At 43.7% G+C, this 19,364-nt stretch overlaps 1 protein-coding gene across 1 annotated transcript; it reads right to left on the reverse strand.

The window, feature by feature from the left end:
• Positions 1 to 13,070: 13,070 nt before the first annotated feature.
• Positions 13,071 to 19,364, reverse strand: PSMB5 (proteasome 20S subunit beta 5). The gene is made up of 3 exons (XM_047075456.1): positions 19,152 to 19,364; positions 18,124 to 18,430; positions 13,071 to 13,576 (listed from the first exon to the last, which is right to left on the reverse strand). The coding sequence occupies exons 1-3, from the start codon at positions 19,347 to 19,349 to the stop codon at positions 13,290 to 13,292; spliced, it is 792 nt and encodes a 263-aa protein (XP_046931412.1). The 5' UTR covers positions 19,350 to 19,364; the 3' UTR covers positions 13,071 to 13,289.

Consider the following 19,364-nt stretch of genomic DNA (forward strand, 5'->3'; position numbering starts at 1 on the left):
ATGAGCACTTACTGTGCAGGGACTGTTCTGAAAACTTCACGAATATTACATGTATTTAATCTCCACAGTAATGAAGAGGTACCATGATTATCCCCATTTTATATTAGAGATTCGAGTACAGAGGTACACAGATCTCTCTCAATTTACAGTGGGGTTACCTCCTGATGAACCTATCCTAAGTTGAAAATGTTAAGTTGGAAGTATATTTTATATACCTAACCTACTGAACCTCATAGTTTAGTCTAGCCTACTTTAAAAGTGCCTAGAACATTTACATTAGCCTACATTTGGGCAAAATCATCTAACACAAGCCTATTTTATAATAAGGAGTTGACTATCACATGTAATTTATTGAATGCCGTACCATAAGTGAAAAACCAAATGGTTATAAATGTATTGGTTTATGCTTGTGATGGTGTGGCTGCCTGTGAGTTGCGGCTCACTGCTTCTGCCCAGCATCATGAGAAAGTATCCTACTGCATATCACTAGCCCCGGAAAGAGCAAAATTCAAAATTCCAAGTATGGTTTCTACTAAGTGTGTATCACTTTCACTCCATTGTAAAAAAAAAAAAAAAAAATCCTAAGTCAGGGACCATCTATAATAATGTGACTAAGTTTATATAGATAATAAAAGATAGACCTGGGATTTGAACCCAGAAAAATCTAGCTCCATAGTCATAGTTCCTAACCGTATGCCTCACAAGCTCCACAGTGCAGCTTTTAAAAACATTGTTATCTAATTGGAAAAAATTAGATACACAACATTCCACAAAATAAATGGCCTGAAAGCTTTCAAAATATCAATGTCTTGAAGCCACACACAAAGGTAGGAGGACTGTTCTGAATTAAAGGACAATATAGAGACATAACAACTAAATGCAAAATATGACCCTTAATTGGATCTGAATCAGAAAAAAATGAGTTACAATGGACATTACTAGAAAACAACTGGGGAAAATTGAATATGATAAATGGAATTAAATACTATGGGTCAGTATTAAACTGGCAGGTTACTGGCATCCCCATTTTACAAGAAATCAAGTATCAGAGCTTACTACAAAGTCTCATAGCTAACAGGTGGCAGACCTGAACCCCCAAGCCAACTGTTCTATTTACACCCCCGCACTCCCCGTACACCCCTGTTTCAGTGATTTCCTGGCTGTCAGTCAAACCTCCTCCATACAATTGTTGGTTCCCAAAGTCCAGGACGTTCTTGGTAGAATCTGGTTCTCAGCAGAAAGGCCTGTTGCCTCCAGCATCGTTTTCATCCAGGCAGCACCCTTGCTTCTGTGGCAACCCAGCTTTGCCTTTTATCTGAAAATGAGATGGCAGTGTTTATATTCTTGAGGGTTATAGATTTTCTATTTATTTTCCCACAATTTTTCATTAAAATTTTTTAAACATTTTTTTGTTTAATTTTTTTAATGTTTATTCAGTTTTGAGAGATGGAGAGCAAGCAGGGGTGGAGCAGAGGGAGAGGGAGACACAGAATCTGAAGCAGGCTCCAGGCTCTGAGCTGTCAGCACAGAGACAGACGTGGGGCTCGAACTCACAAACTGCGAGATCATGATCTGAGCTGAAGTCAGACACCTAACTGACTGAGCCACCCAGGCGCCCCTCCATTAAAAAAACATTTTTTTTTTTTATTTATTTTTGGGACAGAGAGAGACAGAGCATGAACTGGGGAGGGGCAGAGAGAGAGGGAGACACAGAATCGGAAACAGGCTCCAGGCTCTGAGCCATCAGCCCAGAGCCTGACGCGGGGCTCGAACTCACGGACCGCGAGATCGTGACCTGGCTGAAGTCGGACGCTTAACCGACTGCGCCACCCGGGCGCCCCAAAAAACATTTAATAATACAAGCAAGCAAGCCAGGAAATCACTAGGAAAACATGAATTTTGGATAGGAATATACTACGACATCTCATATCCTCAAACATACAGGTGGTCGTTTTCAAAATGTTAGGATGAAGGAAAAATAGAATTGTTAACAACGATTATTATAATTGAAATTTATTGGGGTGCCTGGGTGGCTCAGTCGGTTGAGGGTCTGACTTGATTTCAGCTCAGGTCATGATTCTAGGGTTGGGGGATCAAGCGTTGTGTTGGGCTCTGCTTCAGATTCTCTCCCTCTCTCCCTCTCTCCCTCTGCCCCTCTCCCCAACTTGTGCTCTCTAAAAAAATATATATATATAATTTTATATACATATATAAATATATATATTTATATATGTATATAAAATTATATATATATTTATTACATATATTTATATTACATATATTTATATATATGTATATATGTATATATATGTAATATAATATATATTACATATATATTACATATATTTATATATACATATATATGTATATAAAATAAATATATATTTATTATATATATGTATATATTTGACATCCATTGAGGGTCTCCTTGGGCCAGGTACTCTTTCATTTAATCAATCTATAAGTACTATTATACTGTCTCTTTTATTTATTTTATTTTTTTCATAATGTAATTTTATTTATTTTTTTGAAGTTTATTTATTTTTGAGAGAGAGAGCATGAGCAGGGGAGGAAGAGTGGCAGAGAGAGGGAGACAGAGAATCTCAAGCAGGCTCCTCCACACTGTCAGCGAAGAGCCCGATGCAGGGCTCGAATTCATGAACTATGAGATCGTGACCTAAGCCAAAATCAAGAGTCAGACACTTAACCCACAGAGCCACCCAATGCCCCTACTGTTTCTTTTACTGATGAGAAAACAGACTCAGAGAGGGAAGGTAAATCTCAAAGTCACTGAGCTCATTAAATGGTGGAGTCAGAACTTGAATTCAGGCCTCCAGACTTCAGAACCTGTGCTCTTGACCAATCATTAGTCTCTGACTAAATTGACAACATGCTCTCAGCCTTGCTGTGTTACCCTCTTTTGGTCTCTTACTTGGAGTCTATGAAAAATAAGCTGTCTTCCCTCTGAGAATCAACAGAATGTTCATGCCTGCCCGTCACCCACCCACCAATGTCTCCTGGGATATATTTTAAATTATGAGTCCATTTCTACAAATGTCAGAGTTAAGTTGGAAAAGCCATTTCTTTTTAAGTTTCTTTTTCCCCCCTGTGGTTATAAAGGAATCTTTGGTAGAAAGTTTGAGTAAAGCATTTTTGTGCTATTAGGTAATGAGAATAGAAAGAAAATGCACCTTTTTCACCTAAAAAAAATCACAATTTTAAACTCTAAAGCATTTGAGATTTCAAATGTTAAACTTTACAGATGACTTGTCGATTGAAGAAAAGCTGCTCATTTGGCTTTGACTCAAGCAGATCTCTTTATTTTAAGCTGTTTCTGTTCAGTGAGATCCCATGGGAGCCTCCACATACAGTGAAATCTGACTTGCCCTGGAGTGAGGCTGGGGAGCTGATTCTGACAGTCATTCATTAACACACCCGAGAACATTTTAGAACAGTAGTGGAAGGAAATCCCAGAGCCAGCTGGGAGGGTGTCCTTAGAGGCACTGGAGAGGGAAGTGTGAGTTGTCTGAGAGAGTTGAAGTTTGGAGACATGAAAGAGGTTATAGAAAGGTGGAAGGTAATGCAAAGGAAAAGAGAAAGGAAGACAGACAGGCAGCCGAGAACAGTACTCAATGAATAGTAAGCAAAAGAGTTTATGTTGTAGCAGGAGTGAAGGCAGATTAGATTTTAATATAAAAATTTCTGAATCAGATTATTAAATGCAAAGGAAATTGTGTAAACAGCTGGGAAGTCTTTCTTAAAGACCAGTAAAAAATAAATACCAAAAAAAGTTAAAGTGCCAAGAAAATTAAATACAGATAAATGTGAAAAACGAGGAGGATGAGGAAGAGGAGAAGAAGAAAGATATTTGAGCCCCGCGTCGGGCTCTGTGCTGACAGCTCAGAGGCTGGAGCCTGTTTCGGATTCTGTGTCTCTCTCTCTCTCTGACCCTCCCCTGTTCATGCTCTGTCTCTCTCTGTCTCAAAAATAAATAAATGTTAAAAAAAAAATTTTAAAAGAAGAAGAAAGATAAATGCCAGCTAATGTATTTGCAAGAAATGACAGCAATCGAAAAAATAATGTTTGCCAACCACCAAAGCAAAAATTATTTCAGGAAGGATAATCAGTAGTTGCTAAATCCACTGGGTGCAAGACTGCAGGAGAACAGGATATTCACATGATCTCAAATAATCACTCTACCTATTATTAGTTTACTAAGTAATTACAAAGGGCAAACATGTCTTTACAATGGAGAAATCTAGCAGACAAACTTCAATGTCTAGCAGACATCACCAATAAGGTAACAAACTGACATGTGTCTCCATATGCAGTACAATGGAAAATACACAATACCACCTAGGTAATATTCTTGCTACCAATGTTTAACCCGAGTCTAATCAGGAGGAAACAATCAGACAAATCCAGTTTGCTTGTGGCAAATGATGGCCTGGACTCTTTAAAGTACAAATGTCATGGGGCGCCTGGGTGGCTCAGTCGGTTAAGTGTCCAACTTTGGCTCAGGTCATGATCTCATGGTTTGTGGGTTTGAGCCCTGCATTGGGCTCTGTGCTGACAGCTCAGAGCCTGGAGCCTGCTTCCAATTCTGTCTCCTCTCTCTGCCCCTCCGCTGCTCATGCTCTCTCTCAAAAATTAATAAATGTTAAAAAAAATTTTTTTAAGTACAAATGTCATAAAAGACACATAGACAAATATGGGAGCCTTTTTTAAATTAAAGGAAACTAAAAAGATATGACAATTAAATGTGATATGTGAGCCTTGGGCTGCCTGGGTGGCTCAGTCGGTTGAGCGTCCGACTTCAGCTCAGGTCATGATCTCACACTCCATGAGTTCGAGCCCCGCGTCAGGCTATGTGCTGACAGCTCAGAGCCTGGAGCCTGCTTCTGATTCTGTGTCTCCCTCTGCCCCTCCCCCATTCATGCTCTGTCTCTCTCTGTCTCAGAAATAAATAAACACTAAAAAAAATTTTTTTTAATGTGATGTGTGAGCCTTGATTGACTTCTGGATCAAGAAAAGAGAAAACATTATGGACATAATTTGGACAAATGAGGAATTTGAATATGGACTAGATATCAGATAATATAATTATATCAATGCTACATTTCTTGGTGTGGTAATACGGTTTTATAGGAGAATACCTTAGTTCTTAAGAGACATATTTAGGGGTAAAATGCCATGAATCCTTAACCTACTTTCAAATGATTAAGTCAAATACATTCTAACAAATAGATATATACTTAGAGATAAAACAAATGTGGCAAATTTGTTATCAAATTTGATATCAATTAGTGGACCTATAGGAAGGGTATATGGGTATTTGTTGTACTATTCTTTCAACTTTTCTGGTCTTGAAACATTTCAAAAAATTTTTAAAAAGTAGATAATGTTTTTGCTTTAGATATTTATTTAGATTCAGCCTTTACTTGAGACAAGGAAATAGTCCCATGGACTCTGGAATTCTCTGATTTATTTTAGGACTCTGTTACAATGCTTCAGAAAATGCCAAAGTGTGTGTTAATCTAGAATGTCAAAGAATGTGTTTTTGTTTTAATTTTAAAAAATGTATTTATTTTGAGGGGCACCTGAGTGGCTCAGTCAGTTAAGCATTTGACTTGGTTTCTGCTCAGGTCATGATCTCATGGTTCATGAAATCAAGGCCCGAATGGGGCTCTCTGCTGATGGTGCTGAGCCTGCTTGGGATTCTCTCTCTCTCTCTCTCTCTCTCTCTCACTTTCTCTCTCTGCCCCTCCTGTGTCTCTTTCTCAAAATTAATAAATAAATTGGCGTGCCCAGGTGGCTCAGTCCATTAAACGTCTGACTCTTAGATTCAGCTTAGGACATGATCTCATGGCTCAGGAATTCTAGCCCTGCATCAGGCTCCTGCTGACAGTGAGGAGCCTGCTTGAGATTCTCTCTCTCTCCCTCTCTGTCTACCTCTCTCCCATGCTCTCAAAATAAATAAACTTAAAAATATTATAAATAAACAAACTTTTTAAAAAAGTCATTAAAATTTATTTGTTTTGATAGAGAGAGAGAGCACACAGGGGAGAAGCAGAGAGAGAGAGAGAGAGAGAGAGAGAGAGAATCCCAAGCAGGCCCCTCACTGTCAGCACAGAGGTGGATGCAGGGTTCAGTCCCAAAAATCAGGAGATCATGCCCTGAGCTGAAACCGAGAGCTGGATGCTTAACCAACTGAGCCACCCAGACCCCCACAAAGAATGTTTTTAAACAGGTAGAAGAAGAACAAGTGGCAACAATTCTAGATTGTGAAAAAAAAAAACAACCCAATGAAAAATGGCTTTTGTTTTTAAGGTGTGGGGGTTGGTGATGCATGAACCTCATTTTCACCATCGATTAGTCCTTCCCTTGTAAAGAGCAACTCACTCACGCACCTGACATCCAGGGACCAGTCTTGAGTATTGGCTAAGCCCCTACCCATCGATCTAACAGAAAACAAAACAAAACAGCACAATAAGACAGACACTCTACAGAGCTACCTTGAAACTCAATTCTTCAGGGCCTGACCATATTGTGTGTGAGACTAATCCTATCATTTGGAGAGAAAGATTACAGAACTGCAGAATCTGGGCAAGGTGGGATGGCAGGACTGCTCCTTAAAACTGCTTTTTATGGGGCGTCTGGCTGGCTCAGTCTGTGGAACATGCGACTCTTGATCTTGGGGTTTTGAGTTTGAGCCCCAGGTTGGGTGTAGGGATTACTTCAAAATAAAATCTTAGGGGTGCCTGGCTGGCTCAGTCGGTGGTGCTTGCAACTCTTGATCTTGGGGCTGTGGGTTCGAGCCCCACATTGGGTGCAGAGGTTGCTTAAAAATAAAATCTTAGGGGCGCCTGGGTGGCTCAGTCGGTTGGGCGTTCGACTCTTGATTTCGGCTCAGGTTGTGATCTCGCAGTTTCGTGGGTTCGAGCCCTGCATCAAGCTCTGTGTGCTGGCCTCCAGGAGCCTGCTTGGGATTCTCTGTCTCCTTCTCTCTCTCTGCCCCTCTCCTGGTCACACTCTCTCTATCTCTCTCAAAATAAATTAAAAAATAAAATAAAATTGTAATAAAATAAAATAATGTAAAATAAAATCTTAAAAAATAATAAAATAAAAAAACTTACTTTTTATTACACCTAGCTGTCTTCATTTATAAGTAGGGGATGGCATAACACTTTAAAAATATGCTCAAAGCAAGTAATTTTTTCTTAATTAAAAAAAATTCATATTCACTTCAAAGTATGCTTAAGAGCAGCAAACAGCATCTTAAAATTCAACAATTATAGGGAGTCACAGTTCTGAGAAGGGTAAGAAAGAATCACTGGCATAAGGGCACATAGAAGTCCTTCATTCATTCATTTATTCATTAAGATACATGTATTATATAATCTCTACTGAGTAGCCTACACTATGCTAGTCACAAGGGGACAAAGAGTAAGTATAGTAAGTGTTTGATGAAAAGGATGACAGACATATCACAAAATAACCAGAGACCCTACAGAGATGTTCTTCAAAGTGGCACATGCCTCGGATGGTTTAAAATATTTAAGTTACTTTACTTATTTTGAGAGAGCGAGTGTGCAGGAGGGGCAGAGAGAGAAAGAGATGGGATCCCAAGCAGGCTCTGCACTGTCAGTGCAGAGCCCAACGCCGGGCTTGAATTCCTGAACCATGAGATCATGACCTGAGCCGAAATCAAAGATGCTTAACTAACTGAGCCACCCGGATGCCCTGCCTAAAACTATTTAAATGAGACAGGGGAACACTGCTACCCCTAGCCAAGAACCGCATTCAGGCTCTATTGACTCAAGGCTGAGCTTCCCTTATGCACATTTTGCTTCTTTGGGAGGTACCATGAGACTGTGCTTAATCTGTTGCTCTGGTTTAAAATGCTCCACTGCTTTCTTTTCTAGAGATTAAGCTGGGGGTACAGCCCCAAGATTCAAGAGACACAGGGTGAGTATGACCCCTCCCCCAGAACCCTGGTACTCGGTGGATTTCCTCTGATCAGGTGACATTGCACAGCACCCCTGGAGAAGAGCTACCATGAAAGAAGAGCCTGTGTATTCTATGAAACTCTGTATGCATGGGGAAGCTTAGAATATATGTCCCTGGGCCAACAATGGTATGTATTGAGGCTAAGCTGGGTAAAAGGCTGCAGTAGTTGCAAAAATATCCCCTTGACCTTGGTCCCTTCTGATCTGCACACATTCCTACTTAGAGCTACTTATTTCCTTCCCACTGGAAGCACCTGCTATTCTGGTCTTCCTGGGAGTTTGTGGCCTTCCTGGGAGTCTCCCCAGCCTTGGCCCTGACCTGTGGGCATTACAGAAAAACAGGGATGAGTTATGCATATGTGAGGTATGTGGCCAGGGGGTATGAAGCAGAAGGAAGAAGGGATCTCTTCACGAACCTAAAAGTAAAAATGTAAAAGGTACTGAATCTGTGATCCTGCCTCACTTACCCTGTTCCTCTTATGAGACAGATTTCTACTTTTCTGTCTTTGGCCTGGCTGAGGTGGTTCTGAGCACTCAAAGCTTTTTCCCAACCTTGCACAAGCAGGGTAGGCATGGAGAGATTCTTGCGGAATGTAAGTGACTGTGACAGTACAGGGGCAACACACAGGGAGGCACGTGTTCATTATGTATGGCTGGAGAAATTATCTGTCTCCAGGGGGACATGTTTCATTGTGCATTAGCTTCTAGCCGCTTCCTTCCTCCTGGTTTCTCTGTCCACTCTCTCGATCACTGTCCTTCGGAGTCTCCTTCCCACCCCCCACCTGTCCCTCTTCCACAGCGCCGCTCTGCCCATCACTGTCTCCTTCCACGTCCACGTCTCCCTCTCCACTTTGCTCACTCTCTCCCTTGCTGCCCAGGACTTTGCTTTTCCATTTCTGTCATTTGTCTCTTGTTTTCTCTAGCTCGCATTCTCTCATTCCATCTGTGTTTCTCTCTGCAGTACCAGCATTTTGGGTACCCCGAAGCTAGTGATAACCTTTTCTTGTTACATTAAAGTCCATAGCAGCACTTGGTTTATTGATTGATTGGTTTTTATTTTAATTCTGTGGAGGAAAGAAAAGGGAATTCTTACAAAGTGAGAGGACAGAGAGAAAGCATGAAATCAAGCAGAGGGAGAATAGAGAGACAGGGCAGCCTGAGAGGATGGGGTCAGGGCCAGAGAGGAAGGCATCAGAAGAGGTGGAATCCATGGTGTCTAATTTCCCTTCAAATAAACTAGGTCAGATATTCATGGCTGATGACAGCTGAATCTGGATTATAAAGGGTTAAGTATTAAGTTAGGCTTGGCACCTAACTCAGAGAGAAAAGCTTCAGGGAGAAATGAGTTGGGTTAAATAAACCCAAGAAGCTGACGTGGGTAGAATTTCTTCTGCCTGACCCACTAACAACTGCGAACAGGACATTTTGGAAATGGTTTTTATTGAAATGCTTCAGTGGGGCATAGCCCCTGGAAGCAAGAACTTGGCTCAGAGGCCAGGCCTGGGGAGCACTGCAGGAATGTGGACAGTCAGTTGACCGGAGGGAGGGGGTGGGGAAGGAGGGGCGGCCAGGGTCAGGCAGGAGGTGGCAGCAGCTGCTGATCAGGGCAGTTCTGATGCTGTGTGTGTTCCCTCCTCTTGCCTGCTATAATTAAAGCTTTCCCAATATGATTCTGGCCTCCTGAAGGGAAACTAGAATTTTGAAAACAAACAAGAAACAAACAAAAAAACCAGCAGAGATGCTTGGTTGCAATATATGCATATTTTAATCAGAAAGCACTTAATCATGTCCCGAGGTCACTGCCGCTGGTCAGTTTCACAGTACCTCATCTCCTGCTATAGCCCTGGCAGGAGGGGCTCTTCTAGGAAAACAAACAAAAATACCAACATGAAAAACCCTAACTGTACGCACAGGATTAGATATGCTCATGTAAATCCTTCACTGACCCCATCCTCTTCCTTTCGTTGTGACACAAGGGAAATGCTGCCCCCAGAGTGTTCCTCCACACTTTTTTACCTTACTCCCTTTTCCTCCCACCTCTTGTTCCTCTCCCACAACGGACCACACAGAATCCATGGACCAGAATAAATCCGTTGTTTTATTTTCCCTCAAAGGATGTAACCTTCCACTGCCCAAATGGCTTTGACAGTTTTCTCATTTGCTAGCTGAGGAGGATATCAAGAGACATTGACCTTCTGGTTTTGCCTAAAGAGGGAACACTCAAGAACTATTATGCTCCTGTCCCTGATTTCCTTTCATTGTGCCCTTCCTCCCCCTCCCCCATGTCCTTGCCTACCTTTTCCCTTTCCCTCCTGAACATTCTGCTCTCCCCACAGCCCTCCCTCGCCTGGTGTGGCGATGCTATGGGGCTCGTCTGCCTTCAATCCCACAGCATTCCCTGCTACCAAGAGAAAGCACAGGGCCTCAAGGAGTGCTTGCTCCCTATTTAATCAGATTAGTCCCATTACCTACCCTGAGGAGTCAGATTCTGGTGTCACTGAGCTATCTCTAGAAGGAGGAGAAATTGTCAGACATCACTTAAAGAGCCCTGTCCCGTGGACGCCTGGGAACTGCCGAGAGAAATTAATCTTCCAGCTATTTAAGGCAATTTCTTTTCCATCATCCTTTGTCAAGAGGACTGCACTGGGAAATGAATCTGATGGGAGTCCCTGAACTGGTCCACTCCACTCAACAGAATCTCTCCAGTGCTGTGCGGCATCCATCATCCCCACACAAGCGGAGACATACAACATCACTGCAAAGCCAGCTCCCCACCAGCACTTGGCAGCAAGAAGTCACAACTGCACAGGGTGGGCCTGACTGGGCCTAGTCACTTGCAATTTTCCTCTACCTCTGCTCTACTTTCTCTCCAGAAAACCTACCAAAAATCGATCTCTTCCATTAATCAAATCTTTCTTTTATCTAAGATCCAGGAAGGCAGCGAAAGGGGCATCTGCAGAACAGAACATGGGACTGATGGTTGTGCATTTTCTTGCCTGAACATAAGGATGCAGTCAGTGCCGGGGCGCCTGGCTGACTCAGCTGGTTCAGCGTCCAACTTTGGCTCAGGTCATGATCTCACGGGTTCATGGGTTTGAGCCCTGCTTCGGGCTCTCTGCTGTCAGCGCAGAGTCTGCTTCGGATCCTCCACCCCACCCCCTGCCCCTTCCCGGCTCGCTTTCACTCTCTTAAAGATAAACACTCTCTTTTCCTTATTAGGAAAAAAAAAAAAAGATTCAGTGTAGAATAGGTGCTTACATTAAACAGCTAGACCACTACCAAAGCCAGGTGTGAGACAGAAACAGGGCAAGGGTAGCATTGCTTCAAGACCATCTCTTCTCTCCAGACTATTTTCTTTCATGGGCTAGGGAGGCCTGTGCTCATTCATGTAAAAAAATTCCAATCTTCAACTCTCTTTCCACCCTCTCAAGGTTATTCCCCAGGGCGGCAATTTTCAAATTGTGTTCCTTGGGGTTTCAAGAAGTGCCGGGGAGTATGTGTCTATAAGGGTGTGTTGGTAGGGAGGTGGTGTTGTGGACAGTGGCTCCATGGAGGAGGAAGCTCAGTGGTTAAGGCTCTGGATCCCTCAACTCTATCTCAACCTGAGTTGATTTCTTTCAGGTGTTAGAATTTCTCCTAAGAGGTTGTTTTTGTTTGTTTTTAGGTTTCAATTTTTATTTTTTTAAGTAAGCTCTACACCCAATGTGGGGCTCAAACTCATGACCCCAAGATCAAGAGTTGCATGCTCTACCCACTAAGCCAGCCAGGCACCCCTAAGGTTCTAATTTTGAACAAAGATCTCCAAACCAGTGTCCTGAGAGGTCGATGAGTGTACCTGTGTCTATCATTCAGCTGACCATGGGCTGATGGCCTCAGAGAAGGGAGGTGCAGCATGGCTCCCGCCCCTTCTAATGGCTCCTAATGCTGAGTAGGCCCAGGTCCCCACTAGCAGCTCCCTGACTCCAGGGGCTCCCAAGGCACTTTTCAGCAAAATGAATCTCCTTAGGCACCAGTCATTTGTTTTCCAAACTCCCTTCTCCAATCTCACTAATTCCCAATTTCCCTGCATTTGACAAATGCAATTAACAAGCCTCGATCAGTTCCTGGCCGACAGCCCTCATCAATCAATATGCGACTGCATGAGGCTGAGGGGGAAGGGAAGGTACAAGAAGGGAAGGTATCCGCAGTCCAGGCAGAGGAGGCCTTACCCCCTCTATAGCTCAAACCCCTCTGCCTCAAAATGGGACGCTGGGTTGTCACCCTCACGAACCACTTTCCCCTTCCTGCTAACTATAAAAACAAAGCAGTATTGTTTTATACCCTCCTCTCCCATCTTTTAAAGGTTTTTCCCATCAACCTCCTCTATCTCCCCTATGCTTATGTCTTCTCTTTAACAGAAGGCCTTGCCATCTGCTGCCACCATAGCTTGGGAAGCCCCTCAGTGCTGGGTGTGATAAATCAGCCATTTTTCTGCTCTCAGAAGGGCCTCTTCTCCACCCACATTTCCCAATGACAATTTTGTGCTGCTTCCTGTCCAGAAGGCTCTAAGCCCACCACCAACCGCTCTGTCCCCCACACCTACACACACTGGAGCGCCAAAAGGACAAGGATCACCAACCTTGGGGTCACTACCGCTTTCACACTCACCTCTGTGTCCTCTTTTCCCAGGGTCCAAAACTTCCCTTCCCAATTGGTTCAAGATGCAAGATTCACCCTCTTCACCTTTCTGCTCTGCATGTAACACTAGCCTCCCGTCCCCCACCACAAAGTGAAAGCTTTTTCCTCCGCAGCTCTGGCTCATACAGCCCTGTGCATCTTTCCACCTCATCAACTTTTCATCTCTTTGCAAACAGAATCGGGAAGTCTCTCCCTCCTCCCTTGCCTCTCTCTCCTTCTCCTTTGTTATTAGCTTCATGAGTGGGGATGCTAATGTATTCACTAGACAATGTCTTCACACCACTGTTTCCTGTAATTACAGTCAGTGCCCTCCCACTGTCCTGGCTTATTTGGCTGTAAAGTGCTTGGAGGAGGGACAGTGTGGACAAAAGACACAACACAGACTGTGGTCAAGTAGTGTAATGTTAACATCCAAGAAAGTAAAACGATCACCTCTGCAGCAGCAGGTCATTAACAACTGGTAACATAGAGAGGTCAACGGCACCAGAGCTTAAAAAAATTATCAATACAATTGAGGACCACTCCACTATAGGATGGGGAGCTGTATCCACATTACCAACAATAGTCACCCCAAGAAATGCAAGCAGCCACATCTGCCCTCTTTCAGGGGGTAGATCCACTATATTTGTCATGTAGATCAGCTACATTGTCACTGGAGACTCGGATCCAGCCATCCTCTCGGACATGGTAGAGGTTGACTGCACCTCCTGAGTAGGCATCTCTATAGGTGGCTTGGTAGATGGCTCGACGGGCCAGGTCATAGGCCTGTTCCACCTCTAGGTCATAGGAGTAACCCCGATCCATGACCCCATAAGCATACACAGAGCCAGAACCTACAGAGAAGGTGGCCCCTGAGATCCGGTTTCCTTCACTGTCCACATAGTAGAGGCCTGGAAAGAGAGGTGAGGTTAGCAGGACAAAAAGAAAAAAAAAATGACCACCCCTTCTGACATCTAATTCATTTTCCAAGAACAGTTCTTTAGCTCTTTTGAAACCCAGGGGAGACCAACAGATATATGTAAGAAAATAGCACTTTGGGGTGCCTTGATGGCTCAGTCAGTTAAGCATCTGACTCTTGGCTCAGGTCATGATTTCATGGTTCATGGGTGTGAGCCCCACGTCAGGCTCAGCACTGACAGCACGGAGACTGCTTAGGATTCTCGCTCTCAAAATAAATAAAGACTCCAGGATCCTACAATATACCATCTCATCTAACCTCACATTACAGTAACTCCTTTCTTGTCCTTGCTGTATAAGCAAAAAGTATAATCCAAATGACTTAGGTTTCAAACACAGAACTTCAGGCACTGTGGGAGATGTTTAACACGATTCTAGCCCTCAAACTTCAGACTATCTGAAGGACAAGACATACATCATACAGTAGGAGAAAGCCTGGAGTTTTGAATCATACTGCAAAGACCTGCACTGTCCAGTATGGGAGCCACTAGACATGTGACTACTGAGCATTTGAAATGAAGCTGGTACCACATGCTGACATGATAACACTTTGGATCCATTTGGATCCACGAAATAAAATATATTATTAAAATTAATTTCCATTAATTTTTTTTTAACATTTATTCATTATTGAGAGACAGAGCGTGAGCAGGGGAGGGGCAGAGGGAGAGGGAGACACAGAATCTGAAGCAGGTTCCAGCTGTCAGCACAGGGCCCGACGCGGGGCTCAAACTCACAAACCACAAAATCATGACCTGAGCCAAAGTCGGACACTTAACTGACTGAGCCACCCAATGGCCCCAAATTAATTTCCATTTTTAATTTTTAGGATGTAGCTATTACAAAATTTAAAAATACACATGTATTACTCACATTTTATTTCTATTGGACAGTGCTGCCTGTTTTTGTAAACAAAGTTTTACTGCAACACTGCCATACCCATTTGTGTACATAGGGTCTATGACTGCTTTTGTGCTAAAACAGGAGAGTTAAGCAGTTGAGACAAAGACCAGATGGCCTGCAATCCTAAGTTATTTACTATTTGGCCCTTTATGAAGAAGTTAGCTGATTTTTAGTATATATGAAAATTTAGACAAAGATTTTAATAAAATTTTTATCAATCCCAAATGCCTGCTGGACCTTTCCAACAGAATGCCCTTCTCATCAAGTTCAGATTCAAACTTCCTATCTTCAAATACTTTCAGTGGCCCTCCATTACCAACCAAACTCATCTCTCATGTGCTGCACCAGCCCGCATTGCCAATGGCATCGTTAATTTTTTTCCTACTTCAGTGGTTCCCATCTCTCACTATGTATCAGAATCCTCTAAGGAAGCTTTTTAAAAAGATGCCCAGGACCTACCCCAGGTATTCTTTTTCAATTGGTCTGGGGTGGGGAGTAAGTATGGAGCTTGTGTTTTGAGTTCTTCAGGTGATTCTAAAGCAAGCCAGTAGAGAACCACAACTCATCTCAGCTTTTGGGTTTGAAGGATTCCAATGTCTACCCCCAACTAGCCCCTTCCGGGTCCCACAGCCACCGCCTTGCCTAGCTGGCTCACTAGCTGGTTCCAGATTACCTCTCTGGCTTTATGGATCCCTAACTCCTCTTCATACAACCTTAGTTGCAATTAAAGTGGGCTTTCAGTTACTCCCCCAAAACCGCATGCTTGTTTCCTCCCTTCCTTTGTTCACTAGCCTTCCCCTCTCTGATATGTACATCTTGGACAAATGCCACCTACCCATGAAGTCTTTCCAAGTTCCTCCCATCAGAAGTAATCCCCTCCTTCTCAAAATTCCCTCAGCATCATATTGGTTCTTTTAAAAACAGCACTCATCTCATTTAGCCTTGTACTAAGTAATCTGTGATCCTTTCTCAATCTTTTTTGAAAAAAAATTTTTTTTTAAGTTTGAGAGAGACAGAGATAGTGCGAGTGGGGGAGGGGCAGAAGAGATGGAGAGAGAATCCCAAGTAGGCTCTGCACTGTCAGCATGGAGCCCGACTCGGGGCTCAAACTCTTGAAACCCTGAGATCATGATGTGAGCTGAAACCAAGAGTCAGATGCTGAACCGACTGAGCCACCCAGGTGCCCCTCTCAGTCTCTGCTTCTTGGAGAAAGGGGCTGACTCATCCTGAATGGGACAGGTTGTCAGGAAGGCTTTTTTTTTTTTTTTTTAAGGTAGGCTCCATGCCTTGTGTGGAGCCCAATGCAGGGCTTAAACTCATGACCCTGAGATCAAGACCTGAGCTGAGATCAAGAGTTGGATGCATGCGGCACTTGCATGGCTCAGTCAGTTAAGCAACTGACTCTTGATTTTGGCTCAGGTTATGATATCACGGGTTCGTGAGTTCGAGCCCCACACTGGGCTCTATGGTGACAGTGCAGAGTCTGCTTGGGATTCTCTTTCCCTCTCTCTCTCTACCCCTCCCCCGCAATAAATAAATAAACTAAAAGTCCTGGGTATCCTACAGTTGTTTGATAGAGGAAAACTAGGCACTCAGTAAGCAGGCGAACGAATGAAGCAAAAAAAGGAAGAGGAAAGAATAAACTATCTTCAAGCATTGAGAGGGAAAATGACACAGAAAGTGACTGGCTGTATTCCAGCTTGACTAAAGAAACAGACATTCAAATCTGGTTAAAAAACTGGGTTCCTCGCTGGCTCAGTCAGAGGAGCATGTAACTCCTGATCTTGGGGTCATGGGTTTGAACCCCATGTTGGGTGCAGAGATTACTCAAATACATAAAACTTAAAAACAAACAAACAAACAAACAAACAAACAAACAACTGGTTGAAAAGGAAGAGACATTAGATACAAGGTTAAACTTCCTGGCAAGGTCTCTATATACTAGAAAGAGAAAAAAGGCTAAGGAATTTATTTTCAGAGATGACAGAACAGGACCTAGGATCCTAGGGTATTATATCAAGCAAGGAGAGGGTGAGTCCCAAAAGCCCCTTCTAGGTCAAAGACTCTCTAAAGGGAAAAAGGGAAGAGAAATAACTAAGTTTACAGTAGCTACTTGTATAGTAGAATTTCACTGTCCAACACAGTGGTCACCAGCAACATATGGCTATTGAACACTTGAAAGGGGGCTAACGCACATGCAAAAATGTTACTATTTTAGGTATTTTGTATTAAATAAATAGTTAAAATTAATTTCCCAATCTTTTTGCTTTTTAAATATATCCATTAGGCAATCTTTAAAAATTTTAATTATTATTAAAAAAATTTTTTTAATGTTTATTTATTTTTGAGAGAGAGAAAGAGAGAGAGAGACAGAGCATGAGCAAGGGAGGGGCAGAGAGAGAGAGGGAGACATAGAATCTAAAGCAGGGTCCAGGCTCCGAGCTGTCAGCACAGAGCCTGACGCAGTGTTCGAACTCACAAATAGTGAGATCATGACCTGAGCCGAAGCCGGATGCTTAACCAACTGTGCCACCCAGGCACCCAAGTTATTATTTTTTAAGTAAGCTCTAAACCCAACATAGGGCTTGAACTCATGACCCTGAGAACAGGAATTGCATTCTCTGTTGACTAAGCCAGCCAGGTGCCCCTCCATTAGACAATTTTATTAAAAAAAAAAAAATTTTTTTTAATGTTTATTTTTGAGACAGAGAGAGACAGAGCATGAACGGGGGAGGGTCAGAGAGAGGGAGACACAGAATCTGAAGCAGGCTACAGGCTCTGAGCTGTCAACACAGAGCCCAACGTGGGGCTCGAACTCATGGACTGTGAGATCATGACCTGAGGTGAAGTCAGATGCTTAACTGACTGAGCCACCTAGGCGCCCCTAGACAATTTTAAATGACATATGCAGCTCACATCATATTTTTATTAGAAAGCACTGACTGGTTTTTAATGTCTATTATCCAATTTCACTCTCAAATACACTCTTCATAGGTATTATTATTATTATTATTATTATTATTATTTTAAAGTTTATTTATTTATTTTGAGAGAGAGAGAAAAAATGTGAGAGCAGGGGAGGGGCAGAGAGAGAGGAGAGAGAGAATCCCAAGCAGGATCCATGCCATCAGGGCAGGGCCCGAAGCAGGGCTTGATCCCTTGAACTTTGAGATCATGACCTAACCTGAAACCAAGAGTCAGATGCTCAGCCCAATGAGCCACGCAGGTGCCCCTGTAGATCTTATTATTTTACGGGAGAGAGAATAGAAGGAAAAACATTATGTGCCAAACACTACATGCTTTACGTGTATTACTTCATTTAACCACTGCAACAGATGATGAAACTAACTGGGAAAATGAGCGACCTGTGTAAGGTCACATGGGTAGTCAATGACACAGCTAATCTAAGCTCCATGCCCTCTCCTACACTGTAGTGCCTTCCTTCAACATAGAGAAGAGCCAAAACCTAATAAACACATCCTCAGCACTGACACAAAGCCCTTTCATTCACCTGTTCATCCAACCCCTCCTCTCTGTAGTGTCAGCCCAAGAATCATGTGGTTGCAGCTTAACTCACCAGGGCCTCTCTTATCCCAGCCACAGATCATGGTGCCCATGGACAGCCCCATGCCTTTATACTGATACACCATGTTGGCAAGCAGCTTGGAGGCAGCTGCTACAGAGATGCGTTCCTTGTTTCGAAGCTCATAGATTCGACATTGACGAGCCAACAGGCGCTCCCAGAAGCTGCAATCCGCTGCGCCCCCAGCCATGGTGCCCAGCAGGTAGGGATTGATCTCTATCACCTTCTTTACTGTCTGGGAGGCTATATAGGCACCCGCTGTGGCGCGAGAGTCCGCTGCAACAATGACTCCATGTTGAAACTGTTAAGATCAGAGGAAAACACAAAGCAGGCCACATCAGACCACAGAAACATCTTGACATTTCTTTTTGCATCAATGGAAACCCAGAACATCTTTTTCTCTATCGTTTTACACTTCACAATATGCTTTCCACATATTACTATCAACTAAACTTCCCATCAATCCCTCGATGGGATATAACCGGTATTAACTTCCAATTTCATTTTATAGATCAGGAAACAGGTTCAATGAGATCGAATGACTTGCCCAAGATCCTAGAGCTAGTTATTGCAAAGCTGGATCAGGAATCCCAATTGTCTGGCTCCCACTACAGTGCTCCCTCCCACCAACCTTCCCTCTCAAAAGACGCAGCTTTTCGGTTACCCTCGCCTAACGGGGACCCAGTTTTCAAAACCTTTGGTTAATGGTTACAATATCCCACCCCCTGTCAGTGTTCATTGCTGCTGCGGCCTCCCCTTTCCTGGCCACCTGGGGTTGCCTAGGAATCAACCCAAGCAGCCTCGGTTTCTTCTTCCACTTAACCCCGGCCACACGGTCCTGCGGCGCGAGAATCAAGGTCTCCCGGGGCAATGAGACAGCGAAACCATCGGGACCGGGACGAGAGGACCGAGGCTCCCACTAGGCTTCGTGGTCGCGGCCCCCGCGGGCTCCGGTCCAGCTGAGAGGCTAGGAAGGGCGCGGGCGCGCGGGACTAAGCCCGGCGCGGCGGCTGGGTCCGCACCTTGAAGGCCAGGGTGGTGGTTCCATGAAGCATTTCGATTCTCGGCTCCTCTGGGACACCCCGGTGGGGTGCGGCCAGGCTCAGCCCATCGCTGGGACTCCCTGGACCCAGATCCAGCAGATCCGCACGACCCCCGAGTCCGAAAAACCCGAGCCCGTTCACCGGTAGCGGCCTCTCCAACACGCTGGCCAGCGCCATGTCTAGTAAGGGCAC

The sequence above is a fragment of the Lynx rufus genome, unplaced genomic scaffold, assembly GCF_022079265.1.
Source record: "Lynx rufus isolate CCGP_SWC_20201006 ecotype Redwood Valley unplaced genomic scaffold, mLynRuf1.p SCAF_13, whole genome shotgun sequence".
In the NCBI taxonomy this organism is placed as follows: domain Eukaryota; kingdom Metazoa; phylum Chordata; class Mammalia; order Carnivora; family Felidae; genus Lynx; species Lynx rufus.

Excerpts from the sequence above, each read along its gene's own strand:
- PSMB5 (XM_047075456.1), bottom strand. The coding sequence starts at position 19,349 with ATGGCGCTGGCCAGCGTGTTGGAGAGGCCGCTACCGGTGAACGGGCTC. Across the intron at positions 18,431-19,151 it reads CCACCACCCTGGCCTTCAAG|TTTCAACATGGAGTCATTGT; the intron begins GTGCGGACCCAG and ends TGATCTTAACAG. Across the intron at positions 13,577-18,123 it reads CTGGGATAAGAGAGGCCCTG|GCCTCTACTATGTGGACAGT; the intron begins GTGAGTTAAGCT and ends CTCTCTTTCCAG.